Source organism: Oreochromis niloticus, linkage group LG7 (genome assembly GCF_001858045.2).
Source record: "Oreochromis niloticus isolate F11D_XX linkage group LG7, O_niloticus_UMD_NMBU, whole genome shotgun sequence".
In the NCBI taxonomy this organism is placed as follows: domain Eukaryota; kingdom Metazoa; phylum Chordata; class Actinopteri; order Cichliformes; family Cichlidae; genus Oreochromis; species Oreochromis niloticus.
Genome location: NC_031972.2, coordinates 59,265,139 through 59,284,498, shown reverse-complemented (window position 1 = coordinate 59,284,498; position 19,360 = coordinate 59,265,139). Strand labels below are relative to the sequence as shown.

General features: G+C 39.8%; 1 protein-coding gene across 1 annotated transcript in view; it reads left to right on the top strand.

Moving 5' to 3' along the window:
• b4galnt4a (beta-1,4-N-acetyl-galactosaminyl transferase 4a) overlaps window positions 1-19,360 on the top strand; it is a 149,399-nt gene that overhangs the window by 31,004 nt on the left and 99,035 nt on the right. The window contains exon 2 of the mRNA XM_005471011.4: window positions 17,536-17,648. Coding sequence (XP_005471068.1) covers window positions 17,536-17,648 — 113 coding nt within the window. The remainder of the gene's footprint in view (window positions 1-17,535; window positions 17,649-19,360) is intronic.

Sequence of the window (19,360 nt, the reverse complement as noted above, 5' to 3'; positions counted from 1 at the left end):
AGTCTTGCTTTTCCTTTCCTGCAGGTGTATACATCGAAAGCAGGATAATAACGTTAGTATTGTGAATGGTAACAGATCAAAATCTGCTTTTCTGCCTCTAGCTCATGCTCGGGTCAGCATTGTTGCCCAAGGCGATGGTTTTCAAGATTAAATCCTCCTACAGGGTGAATGCCTGGTTTCCCAGAGAGATAACTACAAAGGTCCATAGAGACAGTGAAAGCTGGTTTACATCTCAAGCATTAGCTGTTAGTGCCCCTCCTATCAGGTACTCATTAGTTGAGGTTAAACAGAATGAAAAATCTTGTGTTTATACGGGGCTGTATAACTTCTACGTTTAGCTAAGGTTTCAATCAGGTGTGCATCACTTGACTCAGTAGGTCATAAATGGCTGCAGAGTAAGTTTGAATATGGGTGACAGTACGTTCCATATCAGTCACAGGTGAATAAATCAAGGCAGCTCCTCACCGCTCGGCTCCTCTCCTCCCCTCGTCTCCTCTTCCCATTTTCAGACTGCTACCACAAAATGCTTTGCTATTATCTAAAATTCACATGACAACTATGACAACATTTCGCACAAATGTCTAATGTCATAAAAATGATAAAGCAATGACAAGTCTGGACAGATATGGATCAAAACTGTGATTTGACTGGTTGGCAGAGACAGACTGTGGGGCATAAAAAGATAATGTAGACAATATCTGAGATAAAACCTGTACAGAGAAAAGTGTAGCAGTTATTTAAAACAAAAGACAAAAGTGATTTGTAATTGTTTCAAAGTTGCTTATAATGGCTTAGTCATACTAGAGTTAAAAAAAAAAAAAACAGGATGACAACATCCCTGTGACTAGGAAAAATTGATGCTTGTCTAGTAGAGCTGGGCGATATAAGATTTTTTCATATCACGATATGTTTTTTTCATTTCAGGCGATAACGATATATATCACGATATAAGCCAAATAACTATAGTTGTAAGATTTAAATGTGCCGTTGCTCACAAGTAAAATGTGAAATAATCTGCAGCTTGTTTTGATTTAAATATTTATTTCCCATAATAAGTTCAACAGGGTAGATGTACTTAAGGAACATGAGACTTCAGTTTCAGATAAATAAAGGCAAATATTGCAAACTACACAAAAGGCAGCCGCTAAAGCGTTTAAGTTTCAAAACAGAACAAACAAAACAGACCACTAAATTGTCAATTCCACTTAGAAACAAAATTTTAATTCTAAAAATAAATCTTAGTTTGTTTTACAGAAGAACAGACAAAATTGACTAACTTTTGTCAATATCAAATAAACTGAGAACTAAAAGGAAATTCTCAATCTCTCCTTGTTGTATAGCTTAGCTTTTCAAACAGTTTTAACAGTTACTTTAGTCTGACAAAAGCCGAATGACGAATTAGCGCTTTCAGTCAGAGATTGAGCATGCACCGCTTTATTGTATTTCCAGACTTGCTTTCGGCACAATTTACAGTGCGCGCTACTCTGTTTTTTGTCAGACTTGAAATAGCTGAAATACCTTCACACTACGGAACTTCTGTGGCCCTTCCGTTCGACAAGCTCTCCGGCATTGGAACCATCATCTGTTTTTTCTTCGGTAACCTTCGCTCACGCTCTCGGTTGATTTTTCTCTAGTTGGCACACTCATTTCCTCCATTACCTGGGCAGCCCGGCTGGCTGCTTCCCAAACAAATACACATGTGCGCCTTGGCGCTTGTGCTGTACGTAACAAGTCACGTGACGTGACGCTGCGGCTGTGATTGGTTCAGTTCTGCGCTACTTAATTTGGATTGGCTGTTCTTTTTTTTCTTTTAAGAGGACAAGAGAGATGAGGCCTATCGCAATAGTTAAATTTTTCTATTGAGAAAAAGTTATTTCGCAATACATATCGTTATCGTTCTATCGCCCAGCTCTATTGTCTAGTAACTGCAATGAATTTTTTGCAATTGGCTACTGATTGCAAGTAGTTTTGGTGACCAACTGGTTACCCACTGAGCCACTTTCAATCACTAGGTGATTCCACAGACTGCTATGTGGGACGCAACCTGTCTCCAAACAATCACCAGCCTGTGAAGAAACTGTAGATATATATTTTAAGAATAACATTGACTTATAATGGGGTTTTTTTTTCTAGATTCTTCACATAAAGACCAATAATGGCTTATAATTTTATATAAACATGCATCTGAACGTTCACCTACCTCTGTACTACAACTATCAAAGACTTTGGCAATAACTACCAAGGAAATTAATCTTATATGAACTCTTATATGTGTGAGTAGTGTACTTCATTAAGAAACATTCACTTTTCTATATCGCAATATATGCACTTTATCAAAATTAGCAAGTGTCTTAATGAAACTCACTAATTTGTATGTCTGTTTCGTGTTACGTTACTTATTGCGTTCAAATGCTAGCTGTGTCCTATGTTGCACGTATTCAAATAAATCAGTTATAGATGTCACCTTGCTTAACCTTACATAGTCACAGGTTTTTTAACTGCTCTTTACATCCCTATTGAACCAGAGAATTTTTTTAAAATGACTATTATCATGTCTTACGTCTCAGAAATGCCGGAGATATTCTCACTCTGTGCTTGGACACGTTGTGATCTGGCTTTGCAAATTAGAGGAAACAACACATTGATTGAAGCTCTGCCTGTGCTCAAACACTGAGCAAGCTAGGCATCTGTTCAATTAGGCACATTAAAATGATTTTGTAGCACACTCTTCTCACCCTAGTGATGCCATCTCCCTTGACAATACCTTAAAATTGGAAGTGGAGCTGTCAGCTTGCTTTCTCAATTACTCAAACAGCAACATGCAGCATTAGTTCACTATGTTATTTTTTTTTTAATCTGCAACCATTTTGGTTAGATCTTTATTTTCAAAATTCTGCTGTTGATACTGATGCAAACCGTGAACATGTAAAGCTGAAAGCTCCAAAGATGCAGAGAATCCTGAGTGAGTAAATATAAAATTCCTTTAAAGCAGTTTTGTTATTTTTACTGCTGCAAAGTCAACAAAAACACGTTGTGATCAACAAAACCATGTCAGCTGACAGAGATATACACACAAAATACCAAATACCAAAAGGAGCTGTATACACAACATTCAGAATTCATCAGTTGTTACACAGCTCTGCCATCTGATAATATACTTTTTCAGTAAGCTATAATTTGGTTTCTGTTGGAAGTGTTGTGGTTGCAAAAATCTTTCATAATTTTCACATAAAAGGACAATCTCTTGTTTTTATTGTTGTTTTAATAGGATGGGTGCTTTATTGCCATAATATGGCTCAGGGGTGCCCAGAAACACTTCTTTTCCCTTTTGAATATATTCCATTCCTGCTGGTGATTTGCCTCAATTACAATGATTTTCAATAGTCATTTTACTGTAGATTCCATATCTTCCATTAAACAATTGATGTCTACTTGAACAAACTATGTTCACAAGATGGGAATGCATGGCAAATTGTCATTTTCTGCACTATAAATGTCTGCAAATGTCTGACATCTCTTAATAGGAGCTTTATATTTGGATTGACATGAAAAGAATAGAGAATTTGGCTGATCTCTATGTGCTTTGTGCCAAAGCTTAACAGCAGTACTTCCTTCCTTCCTATTCGGTTCCAAGCCACTGTCAGAGATGTCTATCAGTGGATTGTGTTTTTGCCTTCATATTTGCAGCGCGACCAGCCTCTGCTGTTTCTGGAGGATACAAAAAGGAACACCCATGAATAATTTATGCAAAGCAGGAATCTGTAAAGAGGTAAACAGACACAAGAAACAAAATGCAAACAATCACAGCAGCTTGCATGATTTAATTACTAGGGAGTGCCCTGTGTTCTGCTTATTGGAGCTCTCTGTCCTTAGTGACCAAGTTCGGGTCGGCGGTCACGGGGGATTTTTGTACAGAGCAACTAAGTGAAGTTGGGCTTGTTGATGAGGGATAATAATTGCCTTGCAGTTTTATGCACTTGCATCACGTTTTAAAAGGAAACTTCACTGTTTTACACTTTTTTTTTCTCAAAATCTCCACCACCGCAGCAATTTTAAATTTGCCTGTTAATCCGACTGTTCTTCATTACATAAATGCTGACTAGGCAACCCGTGCTATCCATACCAACAAGTTTTCTGTTTTTAAACACTATAAAACATTTGCTTACCCATCACCTTAAAACTACTATAAGTCAGATGTCACATGTGGTTAGGTAGCAATCCACACAGGTGAAAAATTGCTCATAACATTGAATCATTACCAGTAAGCAGAGGATGATGTGCTGAAGTGTCTGTCAGAGTCAAGGGCAGAGTTGGGGCATGTGACGGAGTAGGCCTATTTGAGGTTGTCACTGGGGCCCAAGTGTGACAACAACGACCCAAGATGAATTGGGGCCCTGCTGGTTTCGTGGCTAGCTCGTATATGTTGCCTGATCATAAATAGCCAGTACTGCAGTGCAGGGTGGAAGTGGTTTGTCATCAGGCCTGGCCCCAGCCTGGGCACTGACTCCCTGCTGAGAAGGAAATTTATCACTGTACAGTGATAAGACAAGGCTATTATTGTTTCTGTCCTCCTCCTTCTCCTCTTCCATCTCCCTTTCCTCCCCCTTCTCCTTGAATGTAACATATCACCACTTCCTTTTTCCTAGATACTCCCTTATTCCTCTTTCCTCCTTCTCTCCTGTCCTCTTCTTTTGTTCTTCTCTCAGCATGTCAAGACATACTTTTTTAGACTCCTGCTTTATCTGTTATATCTGTCCTCTCCCCATCACTGCCCTTATATAGCATCTTCCTTTCTCTTAGCACAAAGGTGATATGATCAGCGGAGTAATGACTCCTTGGAATGATGATAATCAGACACTTGGTGGAAGATAATGACCACATCGGGGTTTCCACACGGAAACCATATTCAAGTATTAATTGCTACAAACACATCAAATGGAAGAAATTAGTGATTGAGATGAAGAGAGAAAGCAGAGAAGAAGGGGGATAATAAATACAAAGTGTGTAGGAAGAGTAATTGCAAGTGAGATGGCACAGAATGAGGTAGTGTAGATAAAACGGAAGTGGAGAAGGATGCCTGCGAGGGAGACAAAAAGATAGAGAGATAGTAAACAGGTTATTTAGAGGTTAGTGTTTGAGATCTCTGAAAAGCTCTAGGTCAGTCCTACTGTGGTATAGCTAAATTCCCATTTTTCTTCTTCCTTAATCTTCCTTTTTCATTTACATTGTCCTTTCTTCCTGCTCTTAAAGAAAAGTGTCTTCAGAGAAATATGTCTGGCTTACATGGCTCGGTACTAAAAAAGTAGAAGTCTGGACCTCGACTCGCAAAATTGTCTTCTGAAGATTTTTTTTTTAGGAGAGATGCAGGCGTGGTACAGACACAAAATGTTTCTCTCTCATTGTCTTCCAGTGTAGCTGCTCAGCTGTCAGGAGCACAGAAGATGGATGAATTATCACAGAAAGGTCTCCTCCAAAGCTCTCACCTCATTTAGATGCTCTGTTTGGCTCTGACTCTTGCTAACAGCATGACACCGCACTAGCACCAAGGCCCTCGTTGCCTTCATTTCTTTGTTTACAAATGTATGCTAATGAGTGAAGGGGACTCAAGGAAGCAGGCGACCCCTGTGTGTTCGCTTTAATTCCTTCCCCGGTGACACATCAGCTTTGACGGTTGTGGTTCTGCATTGGCTCAGAGTTGCCTCCTTATCTTCTGTACTATGATTGGAGCAGGGGCCTCTGGGTGTCACTAGCAACAGTGAGGATTAAATAGTGGTGTGTGTGCACATATGCATATATATCTCTGTACACTTTGCTCATAGCGCTGTAATTAAAACCATCATTATGCAGAGGTCTGCACACTTTGAGCATTTATTTGCACTGATACAAATGCAACACACAGGTGCATCGAGGCATTTTGCAATGTTGAGTTAATGTTGTTGTGAGTGTGTGTGTATGTGTGTACTTCCATTTGGATATAGTTCATCTGCTCTGGCCACAATCATGTGTCTGTCTGTGAGTGGTTGCTGCAGCTTCTTAACATCTTCCTTTTCTCACTCTCTGGCTCTACTTTCTCTCTTTTTGATGGATTTTGTCATTGATGAAAATGTTTTATTTTACACTCTTGTCTCCATGGTAACCCTGCATAGGGCCAAAGCGGACCTTATAGGGCTCAAGATGGCCAGTGAAGTTCAGGGTGGCCGTGGGCACTAAGCAGCAGGAGGAGATGGAAGCAGGTAGACAGCCATCTGAGGGTTACCGGGGAGAGTGTACCTGCAGGTAGCAGAGGAATCCGACTGTTATATTCAGCAGCCCATATCCAGTATCCAGTCCCACTAGATGGGCATGAGCAAAATTGTTTTTTTTTTCTTGCATGCAATTTAAAATAGAAAGCTAGACTGACCACTCAAATGCCTTTTACACAAACAACATTCAGTCACTCACACACACATTTAAATGCTTTATCCCATATAAAGCTCTTTTATGTCTAGCCACCAACTTACACACCGAAGGAAATACCTGAAATTTGCCCTGGGACTCTGTGGGGTTGTAGTCCATGTGAACTAGACCCAACCACCAACCTCCCGATTCACAGAAGCAATACAAACTATACATTTATAACTATACATATTTACATTTATATCATTGTCTTCAATTGCCAGATTGCATGCACTGATTAGATTAGATCAGATTACACTTTTCTGTCTCCCTTGGGAAAAAATGTATTTTGAAATTTTAAGAAGTTGATTCTTTGTTTCCTTGGCCCTCGTGAGCTAAGAAAAAGATGATTGCAGAAGCTTTGAAAACTTTAAGAGCAGATAATATTTGTATTAAAATTTCAAGTATATTCAGCTGAAAACTTCATTACCATCCAGATGGTTTCAAGACAAACTCTAAGCACTTCCTGTCATATCCTGATTGTGGATGTAAACTGACAACTTAATGCTACTCCCTGCATTGCCACGATATGCTAAGTAATGCAAATATGCAGAAATGAAAGGCCAAAGCTTGCCTTTAGTATTTATGCATGTACTAAAGTAGATGTTATATTAATGAGCAAAGTTCTTACACACTGACTTTCATTGTGAAACCAAAAGACCTCACACTGATCCCCGTTGTTGTAAGTTGCCAAAATCATCTGCTCTGAAATGCAAATGCTTAATTGATTCTCTTCATTAGATTTGCTGCAACAATACCCTATTAAATATTAGTGTGTGTGCATGTGTGTGCACGTAGACGCGTGAGTGTTTTTTACCCCGACACTGCAATAAGGTCATTCTATTTTCTTTCAGGCTGTCTATTAATCTTTGAGTGTGTGCTGGGTGTTGCGGCTCTGATTTGTCTCCATCCAGGCATTTTGTTTTTTGTTATTTGAATTTTCCTAACTGGCTTTAGATGGCTATTAATGAAGTGCAAAACATTACAGATGCTAGAGGAAAGGCTAAAAGAGAGATTGTGGGACCTCTTTGCCCCTGACCCATATTACAGCACATTATGCATCTCTGTGCAGTCTTTTTTTCTGCCCTACACACCCACAGGCCTACAAGCACACTTTCCTGCTGTGTTTTTGTTAATCTTTCCTCCCATCAAGTTCTCTCTATCTGTTCTTTGTTGTTTCTCGCTCCTCTCTGTCACAATCCTTTTCTCTATTTATCTCATCTGCAAAGCTTTGTTATGCTCCTTGTCTTAATGCACCCTCACTTTGCTCAGAATGCTGTGTTAGTAGAGCTGAACTAAAGGCCAGGGAGTGCAGCACTCAGAGCCAGGCCCATTCATCAGTGTCAAAGGAGCCCTCCACTCTGCTTCATTACTGACCAGCTAATAGCACAGATCAGTGCAGTTTATTTGCTATAATTAGCTAGCTCCATTTGGCCAGCAGAGCCCCAGTGAAGCCTGCTACACTTAAGTTACCCCCTGCCATGCTATCCTGTGTGTATCTATATGTGTGTTCAAGGTTCAAGGTTCTTTATTTGTCACATGCATAGTTATACAAGTATAACACACAGTGAAATGTAACCTGACACGCCCCTCGCAAAGGGGGGGGGGGGGAACATTATATATATATAGTATATACATTAGGTGAATGTGCAGTAGCAGCAGCAAGCAGGTGAATTCTGTACATCAAGTGAATTAAATAAGAATAGGCAATCTGACTATTTTACAGAATGGACAATATAAACATATTTAAAATTAAAGGAATTTGAAATGCACATTGTGCCTGGGTTTAGAGTGTCTGGAAGAGAATCCTGTCTCAGTCAATCATAGATGATGTGAGAGGGCGGGTGTGTGTGTGTTTAGGGCCCGGATGGCTTGGGGATAGAAGCTCCTCTCCTCAGAAGTTGGAACAGTTTGTTGCCGGGATGGGACGGGTCCTTCAGTATCTGCGCTGCTCTAGTCCGGCATCTCCTGGTGTAGGTGTCCTGAAGCGGGGGGAGAGCAATCCTGCAGCAGCGTTCTGCTGTACGGATCACTCTCTGGAGAGCTTTTTGGTCCTTAACACAGCTGTTCCCAAACCACGATGTGATGTTCTGTGTGAGGATGCTCTCCACAGCGCCTGTATAGAAAATCCTGAGGATCTTTGGAGAGACCCTGAACTTCCTCAGTTGTCGGAGGTGGTACAGGCGCTGCCTAGCCTTTTTGGTCTGGACCTGAATGTGGGCAGACCATGTCAGGTCTGAGGAGATGTGGACACCAAGATACTTGAAGGATTGCACCCTCTCCACTGGAGCTCCATTGATGATAATGGGCTTGTAGTCTCTATGCTGACTCCTTCTGAAGTCCACCACCAGCTCCTTGGTCTTGCCGACGTTCAGCTGGAGGTGGTTGTCCTGGCACCATGATGCCAGATTCTTCACTTCGTCCATGTAGGCCGCCTCATCGTTGTTGGAGATGGCGCCCAACACCACTGTGTCATCAGCAAACTTCACAATGGTATTGGAGCCGTGGGTGGCCACGTGTGTGTGTGTATGCGTGGATGCTTGTTGGTCCTTAAGAGTCATTAAGAAACTATTCTGGCACAACAGTTTGACATCTTTCACTGGCTTATGCCAACCATGTCTTATACTGTAATGCCTGATTGCGGAGTTAAAAGCCGTGCTTTGTAAAAGTTTACAAGCTCTCCTCTTATAAAAAATAGCGCAGTGTATTGGAAATGCATTACAGAGAGAGGGGAGTAGAAATAAAGAGGGAAGAGGTAAGTGACTAAATCAGTCAATGAATGGTTGTTTGAGAAACGAGTGATTAAATTAGCGGACGTGTGAGCAGCTGGGGAAACTTTGGCTCCTTGCCTTGTGGTTACACACCTCTTTTCTCTCTTACAGTCTCTTTGCATCCCACTCAAGCTCCCCATAGTCTTCACCACTGTTCCTGTCTTCTACTTGACTTTCTATATAATCCCTTCCCTCTTACTCTCTTTCTCTCTCCACTTTTGCAACCTGTCCCCCTCTCACTTGATCTTCCTTTCTTTCTCCCATTCTCATGCTCTTAAAAGCTGCAGTCCTTTGTTTCATCTTCCTATGCAATTTTAATCTTCTCCCCAATAGAGAGAGGCGAGGGGTGTATTTAGTGTTCCCACACAATGGTGGTGCAAGCTCAAGGGGACTACAGCCTACGTCATTGAGATGGAGTTACAGTGTACTCGTGGAGTAGACGAGACCAACTTGTCAATAATTTACTCGGCGCATGCTGTTACTGTGCGTGTCTGCTGTCCTGACCTCCTATAAAATCATTGTCTGCTTTGATGTCCAAACACCCTTATACCATGTGTTGGCTTTCCTCACGTTCGTGGTTTCATTTTTGCTTAATGTCCCTCCAAAATCTAAGCACATATTCATTAGTACTCGAAAAGTAAGTTAGAGGACGTGACTGCAGAAACGATCACCCTAACAATAGAAGAGGCGTGATGTATAAGCAAGGTAACTCTGAGCCAAGTGTTGTTGCTGCTGCTCCTGACATTGTTGTTTCAGCATCTCAGAACCAGCTGGCCTGCTGGGATTTGACTGCAATAAAGAAAAACAAAACATAGTTTGCTACAGTTGAGCATGCAAAACCACCTTGACAGCGAAGAAGGTCAGGGCCTGATGACTAAACTTATTTAATCTAACAGGCAGATAAATATGCCTGTTAGCAGCTCAGCCATCTCTAAATTCAGTTCATCAAACTTTGAAGCAGCAGATGACTATACTGTGGTTTCACAATCGTCAAACTTTGTAAATCAAGCTGTTTAAAATGCTCTACTCGCTTATTGCAACTTTCACATTTTAATTCCTGTTGTGATACACTAACAGCAGGGTTAGAAATTGAAGTAAACAGCATGAAGTCATCCATCAGTCCTGCCTTGTGTTGCAAAGAACACGCTAGTGGTAAATGTGTGGGCGTATTTTCTTGCACAAATTAGTCCCCTTGATACCAGGTGTTAGGCTTCATTTGAATGCCAGCATCTACTTAAGGATTGTTGCTGACCAGATTTTTTTTCTTTTTCACATGGCCGCCTCTAGCAAAATAATGCCACAACTACCCTTTTCATAATCCCAGAATGTTTACAGAAACATGACGGTGACCTTGGTGTGCTCCACTGAGATGCACAGTCCTTATGACTTAATACGATAGAGGCCTTGAGATGATTTCACATAGTAAATCTGTAGTATAAAGCTAAAGAAGTTGAAGATGCTACAGAGAAAGAAAAGGCCTCTAAAGTCAATTGCTTTTTTACTAAACCTTCCACACTGCTATGTGGACCTGTTGACTAATAATTGTTAGTTCAAGTAATTATAATGCGCCTTCATAATATTAGAAATAACAAGCTATTTTTTAATTTACCTCCCGAGCAAGCCTCAACGCTGTGGTGCACTATAGAGAATTACAATATTGTGATAACAAAGCTTTAAAAAATTAAAGGTAATTAAAATATAATTCTGACAAAAGCTCAAAGCAGCAGAGTGCCTGTTTAATGACACCAGCAAAAGGGTAATGATTCTGGATGTGACCCAGAAACTATGAGACACTATGAGACAGAAAAAGCAGCTCTGCTACATGGCTAATATCAGGCTACCTGCACGTTGTACATGAGAATACTATGTCTCATTTGACATGTGACAGACAAATGTTTGCCCACAGAGTTTACATTTCACCCCATACTTGATTCAAATCCTGTATTTTAAATTTCTTGCTCAATTTTTCAAACCGGGGTCATTATGATTTTTTTTTTCTCAGAATGTTTAACATACTGTGGTTAACGAGGTAATTGGAAGATTGGTGGATCGATCCCTGGCTGCTCCAGTCTGTATGCCAAAGTTTCTCCTGACGCTCCCAGAGTTTTAATGTTACATATAAAGCACATATAAAGCAAATAGGGGGGAAAAGAGTGTTTGTGTGAATGAGGTTTGTAGAATAAAGTGCTTTGAAAAACAAGTCCATTTATCATTTCCATCCTACAGTTACCCCACTCTAGAATTTAAAAATCCATCTACATGTGTGGGTTTATGATATTCTTCATGGTCATCATAATAAAACTACAGATGTCTGGTATAGAGTAGAAAAAATACAAGACGATTAATCATATATAAACTCATACATATCTGCCAGTTTGGCACCTACAGTATGAGGATGGTTGGGGCAAGGACGAGTGTCCAGTAGAAAAACTGAGTGGATCACTCTACAATCATAAAAAAAGCTTTGGTTTTGGCCTGTTCTTTATTCCTTATTTTCAATATGACATGAACACTTACTGCTATATAATGGAACTCCGAAAAATGTCAGCCTAGAAAAATGGTTGAAACCCTAATATCATCTCCCGGGTTGCTGTATGACAGCAGGCCGTAGGAATTAATGCATTTAAAAGTAAAAGCAACTGACTTGGTTGGCACATGTCTGTTTCTCCACATACACAGACTAGTATCACCTGAGCCTCTTTTTGTTTTATTAAGCTATTTACAGTTTAGCACTTTATTGGTGTGGGGACCTTATCGTGTCATATTCATACAATTATTCCCTTTCTGTCCGCAATGTCAGCAAAGGAATAAGTTCTTCTCAATTCTTTCTATTGAGAAATGTTTTTAATTTTCTTTATTTACTCTTTTCTCATCAATAAAGAGATAGTAGGAAAATAATTGTTGAACACAAATTTTCCAGCACTAGAAAGTCTAACATGGACCTCCAGACGACATTGAACAAGTAACTCGAACCATCGTTGCACTAAAATCCGCAACATCAGTTTAACTTTCATCTTGGAACTATCTTACAGCCATGACAAGATGCCAGCTGATGATTATTCAACATCAAAATGTTTGCTGGGAGGATCCCCTCTCAGCCCTGCACAATTTCTCCCTAGCTAATACCTTGAGATCAGGCGAGGAGATGATATATTTATTCCTCATCTGCATCTGTCGCTGTACAGTTTCAGATTCCTTGTTGTCTCCATTAAAGCTAAATTGTTTAATGTGTTCTTAAATAATAAACAATATTTGGACCTCAGTAGCTGAAATGTACAAATCTGGCATATTTGTACCCAAACTGAATATTTTGTAGTTGTTGTTTTGTTATTGTTCAGTATTTTGTGCTGTGAATGCTATGTCACTTTAATAAAAAAATATATAGATATTTTTTAACAAACCACTTTCTAATATGATAATAGCACATATAAAACTATGAGCAGATTTGCTGATATTTTCAAAATTTTAGTACTTATCACTAAATACTTCTACTATTATCTGACATTGTACAGAAAAGTTAATAAAAAAAATTACAGCAGTAATGAATTACAGTTGTTTTTAACCCCCTTTTTGACACTTGCATTTTCATTTGTAACCATAAGTCATTTAATATATTCCTTTCCTGCTTGGGCTCTGTTGCCAGTCCTGTGTTAACACAGAGTATGCTTGACTGCGCAAGTTGAAAGGAGACCATGTAGGAGCCGCTCTAGAGATGACACTGGCAAATAAATTGTGATAATGACGCTTGGCGTTCTTCATGAACCACTGTGAGCTGGCATGTTTGACTGCACGCTGTTATTTGCTATTATTTCTTCCTGTTTACCAGAGGGACTTGAGCATAGAACAGATCCTGGGGGGTTCCCACATAGATTATTAGTTAATTTGTTTTGACTTGGCTTTTTCATATCTGTTTAAACTAAACTTGTCCTACTTAACCAGCTCTGTTTTATTTTTCTTCTCCATAATGTTGGATTTTTTTTTTTGTTTTCCTCTTTCTCACTTCATTGCATAGCCTGTAGCTCCTGCTACACTCGCTCCTCTGATTCTGTGATTAGCATTCCGCTGTATCACCATTCTGTCTATCACTTAACATACAGTGGAGCACCACCTCGAAGTGAAACCCAGTGTAGTCAGTCCTGTTAGAAGATGAAAGGAGATGCAGACAATGCTTGCGCGTTTGCACACACAAACGCACACGCATGCACACACACACACACGCAAATGCATGCATATATGCACAAACACAGTAAAGTACAGGCATACATTTAAATTGGCACACGTACAGCACTGATGAGAGCTCTGACAGCTGCAGTTCACTAAAAAGGCATAGAGTTTAGAATAGCTTTACTTTTAAAAGGGCAGCCAGGCAAGGTGAATTTATTACTCACTTCTCAAAAGAAGAAGATGCTCGAAGAACACCCCCCTCCCCTAACACACACACACTTCCTTGTCTCTATCCACAGATTGTGCCCACATCAACCTTTGGATAACACTTCTGTTTATTGTGATTTTCAATATACCCTGCAAAAGATCTAATCTGCAAAGTGCTCCAAAAACTATTCACTATCTGTGTCCTCTGGAGGTTGAAGAAGTTGCTCTGCACCATCTTATCTTCACAGTAAATAGTGTTGCTGTTTTAGAAGTGGGGGGAAATGAACTGATTAGGCAGAACACAAGAAACAAAAGAGAGGTGGCTCCTCAAGGATTAGTATTCTGCTTGGTCTCCTGCTGGTGGCAGAGCGCACAGTCAATTGGCTTCCATTAACCTGCCAGTCGGCTCTTCATTACTTCATTAGAGCCGGCATTGAGGCTTGAAGTCCCGTCACAGTTCAGCCACTTGCTAGCAGCGCCATACTGTGGCTTTTGCACATTTCATCATGGTCTGCTTGTGCTGTCCGTCTGCACATCCTGTTCTTTCGGTCTTTTTTAACTTGGAGTTGATGCACAACCACCGAAGGAATTGGCTGGTTACATAGGAGAATACGTGTCCCAGTTTACTACAGTGCCATTTGATTTGGTCATCAAATCACTTCTTTCCAGCAGAGACTATTATTTATGAGTCATTCGCAAGAGCCGCGCAGAACCACATGTTGTCACTTGGTTTATATGCTAAGAAAGGAACTCGCACTCATGCAGCGTTACATTTGCATTGCTGTCTCCATTTTTAGAGTATTAAAGCGTTCTGAGGGACTTGTTGGCAATGAATGTTTGAACATCTGTCTGCAAATGTTCAAAAACACACACGCACGTGCACACTAACTAAAACACACACACAGAAAAGTACTTGCTCTCCTCATTATTTTCACTTTTTTTGTATTGTTGAAGAGTTGATTGAACTAATTAGGAGAAAATATTTTTTAAACTATTTTTTTCAGTATTTCCAAACATTTAAATCTTAAAAATGACCCCAAAGGATTTAAGTGTAGTTATAATGTAATAAATATCAGCATAAACTTAATTTCCACATTACTTTTCATTTGATAGGGCAGTTCTTAAAGAGATGTGCACATTTGTTTGTTTTTTTTAGATTCTTCTTCTTCTCAAATTTCAAAAGACATTGCTTCAGAGGCTGGAAGATGAATAATTTTTCATGAGAAAGTTTGCTTTCTCATGTTGGTCACCTGCTTTCTGACACCTGCTTTCCATTTTCTTTCTTTGTAACTCTAATGCCGTTAATCTTTACTCTGTTTATCGTTGGCATTCAGAAAAGCTGTAATGGATTTGGCTGTCTCTTTGTCTGTACTGCTTTGATATTTATTTTGCATGCAAATCACGTTTTATTGAAATCAGCTTTAGATGTTTTTTCCCTTTCTGGTTGCTCTTTGTTGTGGGGTTTGAAACTATCTCACTCAGCTTCAAAGATGATTTTTGTTGTTGTTGTTTAATTTTTATAATAATTTCTGTATTCACATTCACATTTAAGGTGATCACTTACATAAATGATGCAAGACAAGGAAAAAAAGTGTCTTGGTGCAGTGCCTACTCTTAATAGTCTCAGATAAATGGTTACAGAAAGATATGCTGCCAGTTGACTCATGCAGTGACTCACATACTGTTTACTCAGAAGAGGAACGAAAATACATTTCAAAATGAAGAGCTGGATAAATTATCAAGAAATGATATTTTGTTTTTTCACTGGGGTGATTTTTGGGTAATTTGCTATACTTTATTTACAATGCCACATGACGTCTTGGCATTTTAATATCACAGCTTTCTAAATCATTCTAAGGCACACGCCCCACCAGGGAAATACGCATTCATAACATCTGACAAAATTCTGTTAAGTTATAGTGTTGGAAGTTGAAGTGTCCTTCTATTTTTGACTCCACAATGTAGGGCTTGAAGTGAGATGAGGTTTAGCATAGCTACTCTTTGATCTGGTGGAGCTTTGATAGACCCCGGAGGCTTTACTTAGGCTGTCCATATCGAGTTCTACTGCGGGGTGATGGCTTTCGTAGCACAATTCCTGTGGCTCAAGTGGCTGTGTTTGACATGAAAATGGCACTTACAGGTTCCTCCACTTCCACTAGCTGTTATTGTGTTATTTTCCATTTTGTGCATGTGTCTCTTTTATTTATTTATTAGTTATAAAATCATTTTCGGCACCCTTCATTCTAGAGGGGAACACAATCACAGAGAGAAAGATGGGAATAGAGTTTATTTAAGGAAAGTCATTGTGAACATGGTAATTTTCTCCAGTGCTTCATTTGTTCCACAAAAAGATGATAATTTTTCAGATCAAAGTGTATTTTTATTACAGTTGTGTAGAATCAGTGAGATTGTGGAGGGAATGAAGAGAGACGGGCAGGATGATTTCCAAACAAATGAGGAAAACAAACCGTCTGCAGAGATTACGTTAGCTCGAGACTTTGATAGGATGCAGGACAAGCTGAATTAGAGAGATGAAAACTTTTACTTTTGCGACATTTTATTTATTCTGTCTGTTTTCAGCTTGGATTGCTTTTTGACAGTAGTTCAATTGTTCCCCTCTGTTTCTGTACATGAATGAGGAGTATGAGCACAAGTATACCTCCCTGCTTTTCCCTTTCTCCTCGACTGCATCAATCATTCCACAGCTCAGCCCCCCCTCCACCCCTCAACCACCCGCATCCAATTCAGCCCACTCAGACTCATTGTTAAGGGGACATATTGGAAAACTATTAGCTCTCATTATGCTTTATGACCACCCGCTCTCCCCATTCTGTCTTTTAATCACATTCCATCCCTTGTGTGCATGTGCGCACATTCTTGTGTGTGTGTGAATGTATGCGTGTATATACGCCACAGCTACACCGGCCTGGCGGACGGTAATGAACCACTTTCACTGTAATGCAATCGAGGCCCCTCCTTCTCCCATTTTATTGGCAAGTCAATTGCAGTGGCGCCACCTTTTATGGCAGCCCATCCAGGCTGCAGAAGTGTTGTGCATTCATGTACCATGTCAGCCAAATGGGATCAAGTCCAGGGCAATACAAATAAAATGAGATTGGACTGAATTGGGTATGGATTCTCTATTTTTATTTATTTATTTTTTTCTATATGAAGTCCTCATAGAGGTGAAAACCCTTAGAGGAACCCTTACAGTATCCATTTGGTCCTTGTAACTCCAAATAACCAGGCTCTCATAAAGTGCTGAATATCTTGTAACTTCTCTGTATTGAGTCGTGCAGTGTGATCATCCGTGACAACGCGTGTGTATGCATGTGCACGTGTTGCTGGCAGTGCAGAGAAATGGCAATTTTGAACATATGCTCTGTGACAGACACACAAAAGCTGACACACACACGTACACACGCGTAATGAGTAGATTTAAGTTCCAATTGTTCGCTCCTGGCCAAGGCAACTGTCATCATTGTGCAGCAAAACTCCCATAATCCATCGGTGGCATGACAGCAGTCTAGCTTTCCCAGCAAAAGCTATTCTCTCTGTCTCTCCATTTGTCGATCTCTTGCTTCATTTTTCCTTCTCCCCCCCTCCATTTTCATTCCCCCTGCTTCACATTTCCCCTCTGGACTCGGTTTTATTCTTCCCTCTTGTCTCCTTTCGCTTTTCCAATTACAATTTTTTTTCACACTTAATCTGCCTTTCTCTGGAAACTTTTATCTGGGTTTGATGACAGTGGAGAGGCTGAGTTGGAAGAAAAAGAGTGATAGCTTCAAATTATTGTTGACGACAGTGATGATGACGGTGATGATAATGAGAGAAATCTGAATGACAATGATGCCATTAATGATAATTAAAGTGGAAATGTGGATGACAATAACCTGAAAATTGGGATAATAGCGGTCACTGTCTTTCTAAGCAATATCCATGTTTCCCCTTGGTCCAGATGGAGAGAGACAGACGGAGGGGACCGACGCCAGCCGAAAGAGGGACACTCGCTCCTCAGCCGGACACCACAAGAGCGAGGACACCAGCGACAGCAGGGAGGACGATGCCGCAGTGAGTGTTTCTTTCTTAATGCCCTTCCTATTTTCTGTGTTACCACTCAAGAGTGAATATTAATTTGATGCCCATGACTAATCACATGCTCCCTACCCGGCCCACATCATTTTGACTAAGCAGCAATGTGGATTGTTGCTTATGTGTAGGGGGCTCAGGTAGTCCTGTTCATGCACCTACTGCTTATTACATACTTTATTCTGCAAGAGTCAAGTGCTACAAAGCCCTCCCATTATAATTAAAAACCTTAAACATAATTAAACAGGACAATCAGCTTATAGGTAAAGATGTCCATGAAACTGGCTAATGTTGAAGAGGGAAACAATAAAGGTGTCTGTCATCAGATTTTATTGTTTTGAAAGTTTTCTTTTTTTACTCCAGCCCATCTACAGCTTAGCCTCCTGACCCCACCCACTGCAGTGAATTTTAATAATGTTTCCAGCTCTGGGAGGCCACAGCTCAAATTAGATTGTGAATACATTATGCAATCTAACCTCCTCTTCGAGCATTTATTTCTCTGATAGTTTTCACGCAGAGAGATGTGAAATTAGTCTGAGTAATTTTCAACGGCAAAATATAAGACAGAGTTGGACCACAGCCAGGGATCATTAGCACTTGGTACATGCAGCAGTAAGCCGCAGAGATAATCTGACACTTAAGATCATATTTAGTCTTTTTTTTTCTTTACTTCAAGTCTTATTTAGAGGAAAGTAGAGCAATTTTAGACAATTTCATTTATTTTAGATAATTTTCGGTTGTACGGGACCTCCAGGGTAGACTTCCTCCAGCTGTGTGTTGAAATGACAAACCAGTTTGTTTTTTTCCCATGTGCAGTCCAAATGAGGACTATTATCAAAAATCCTCTTAAAAAAACTCTTGCTGTGAAAATAAATGTGATAAACTGTTGTCATTACAACCCAGTTCTCCAAATATGTACCCATCGTGGTACTATTTACAATGTGAATTGAAGTTTTTGCAGAGTGATTACAAAGAAAAAATATTTTGATAATTTCTCCATGGAATGGGAGAAATGGCTTTAAGGAGCTTCTGCATTGTACTTTCTGCTGCTTACTTTGGGTGATTTGGTCTTTAGAGATTGAAAACCATCTGGAGACATACAGAATTGAGAACATTTATGGAGTCATAAAACTACCATGTAATAGTTTCTCTTTTCTCACAGCAACTGCAACAAGGTTGTGTTTGTTTGTTTTAGCAGTACTGTGCAGAAGTCTCGAACCACCCTTTCTTTATGGTTTGCTTGGAACATGGGAAATAGGTGCAGTGATTTATTGAGACGCAAACATAAATTGAAAAACGGTATATAAGGATGAAATAAAGTTTTTACAATTCTAACAAAGTCAAAGTCAATATTAGTCAATACTTCAACAAAGTCTTGTGAAACTTTCTTGCATTTTTTTTTGTGTAATTATCTCAGGTTTTTCTCCCTGTTACCCTCCCTCAATCGTGGCATATCCAGCCTCCACTTATCCAGTTTCCTTATTTTTTTAAGGACGTACTACACATCATGTTAAGATATGCCAAGTTTTTTGCTAGTTTTGCTAAAAGCCCTTAGCTATTAGTACCTTGTTGGTGCAAAAACACTATTTTTATTCCTGTCAAACTGGGTTTTCTTTGTTGGAATGTCAAAGAAACTAGAGCAATTTACGTGTTTCTGCAAAAGGCTGCAACAGTAACAAAGTGCCTCAGATACT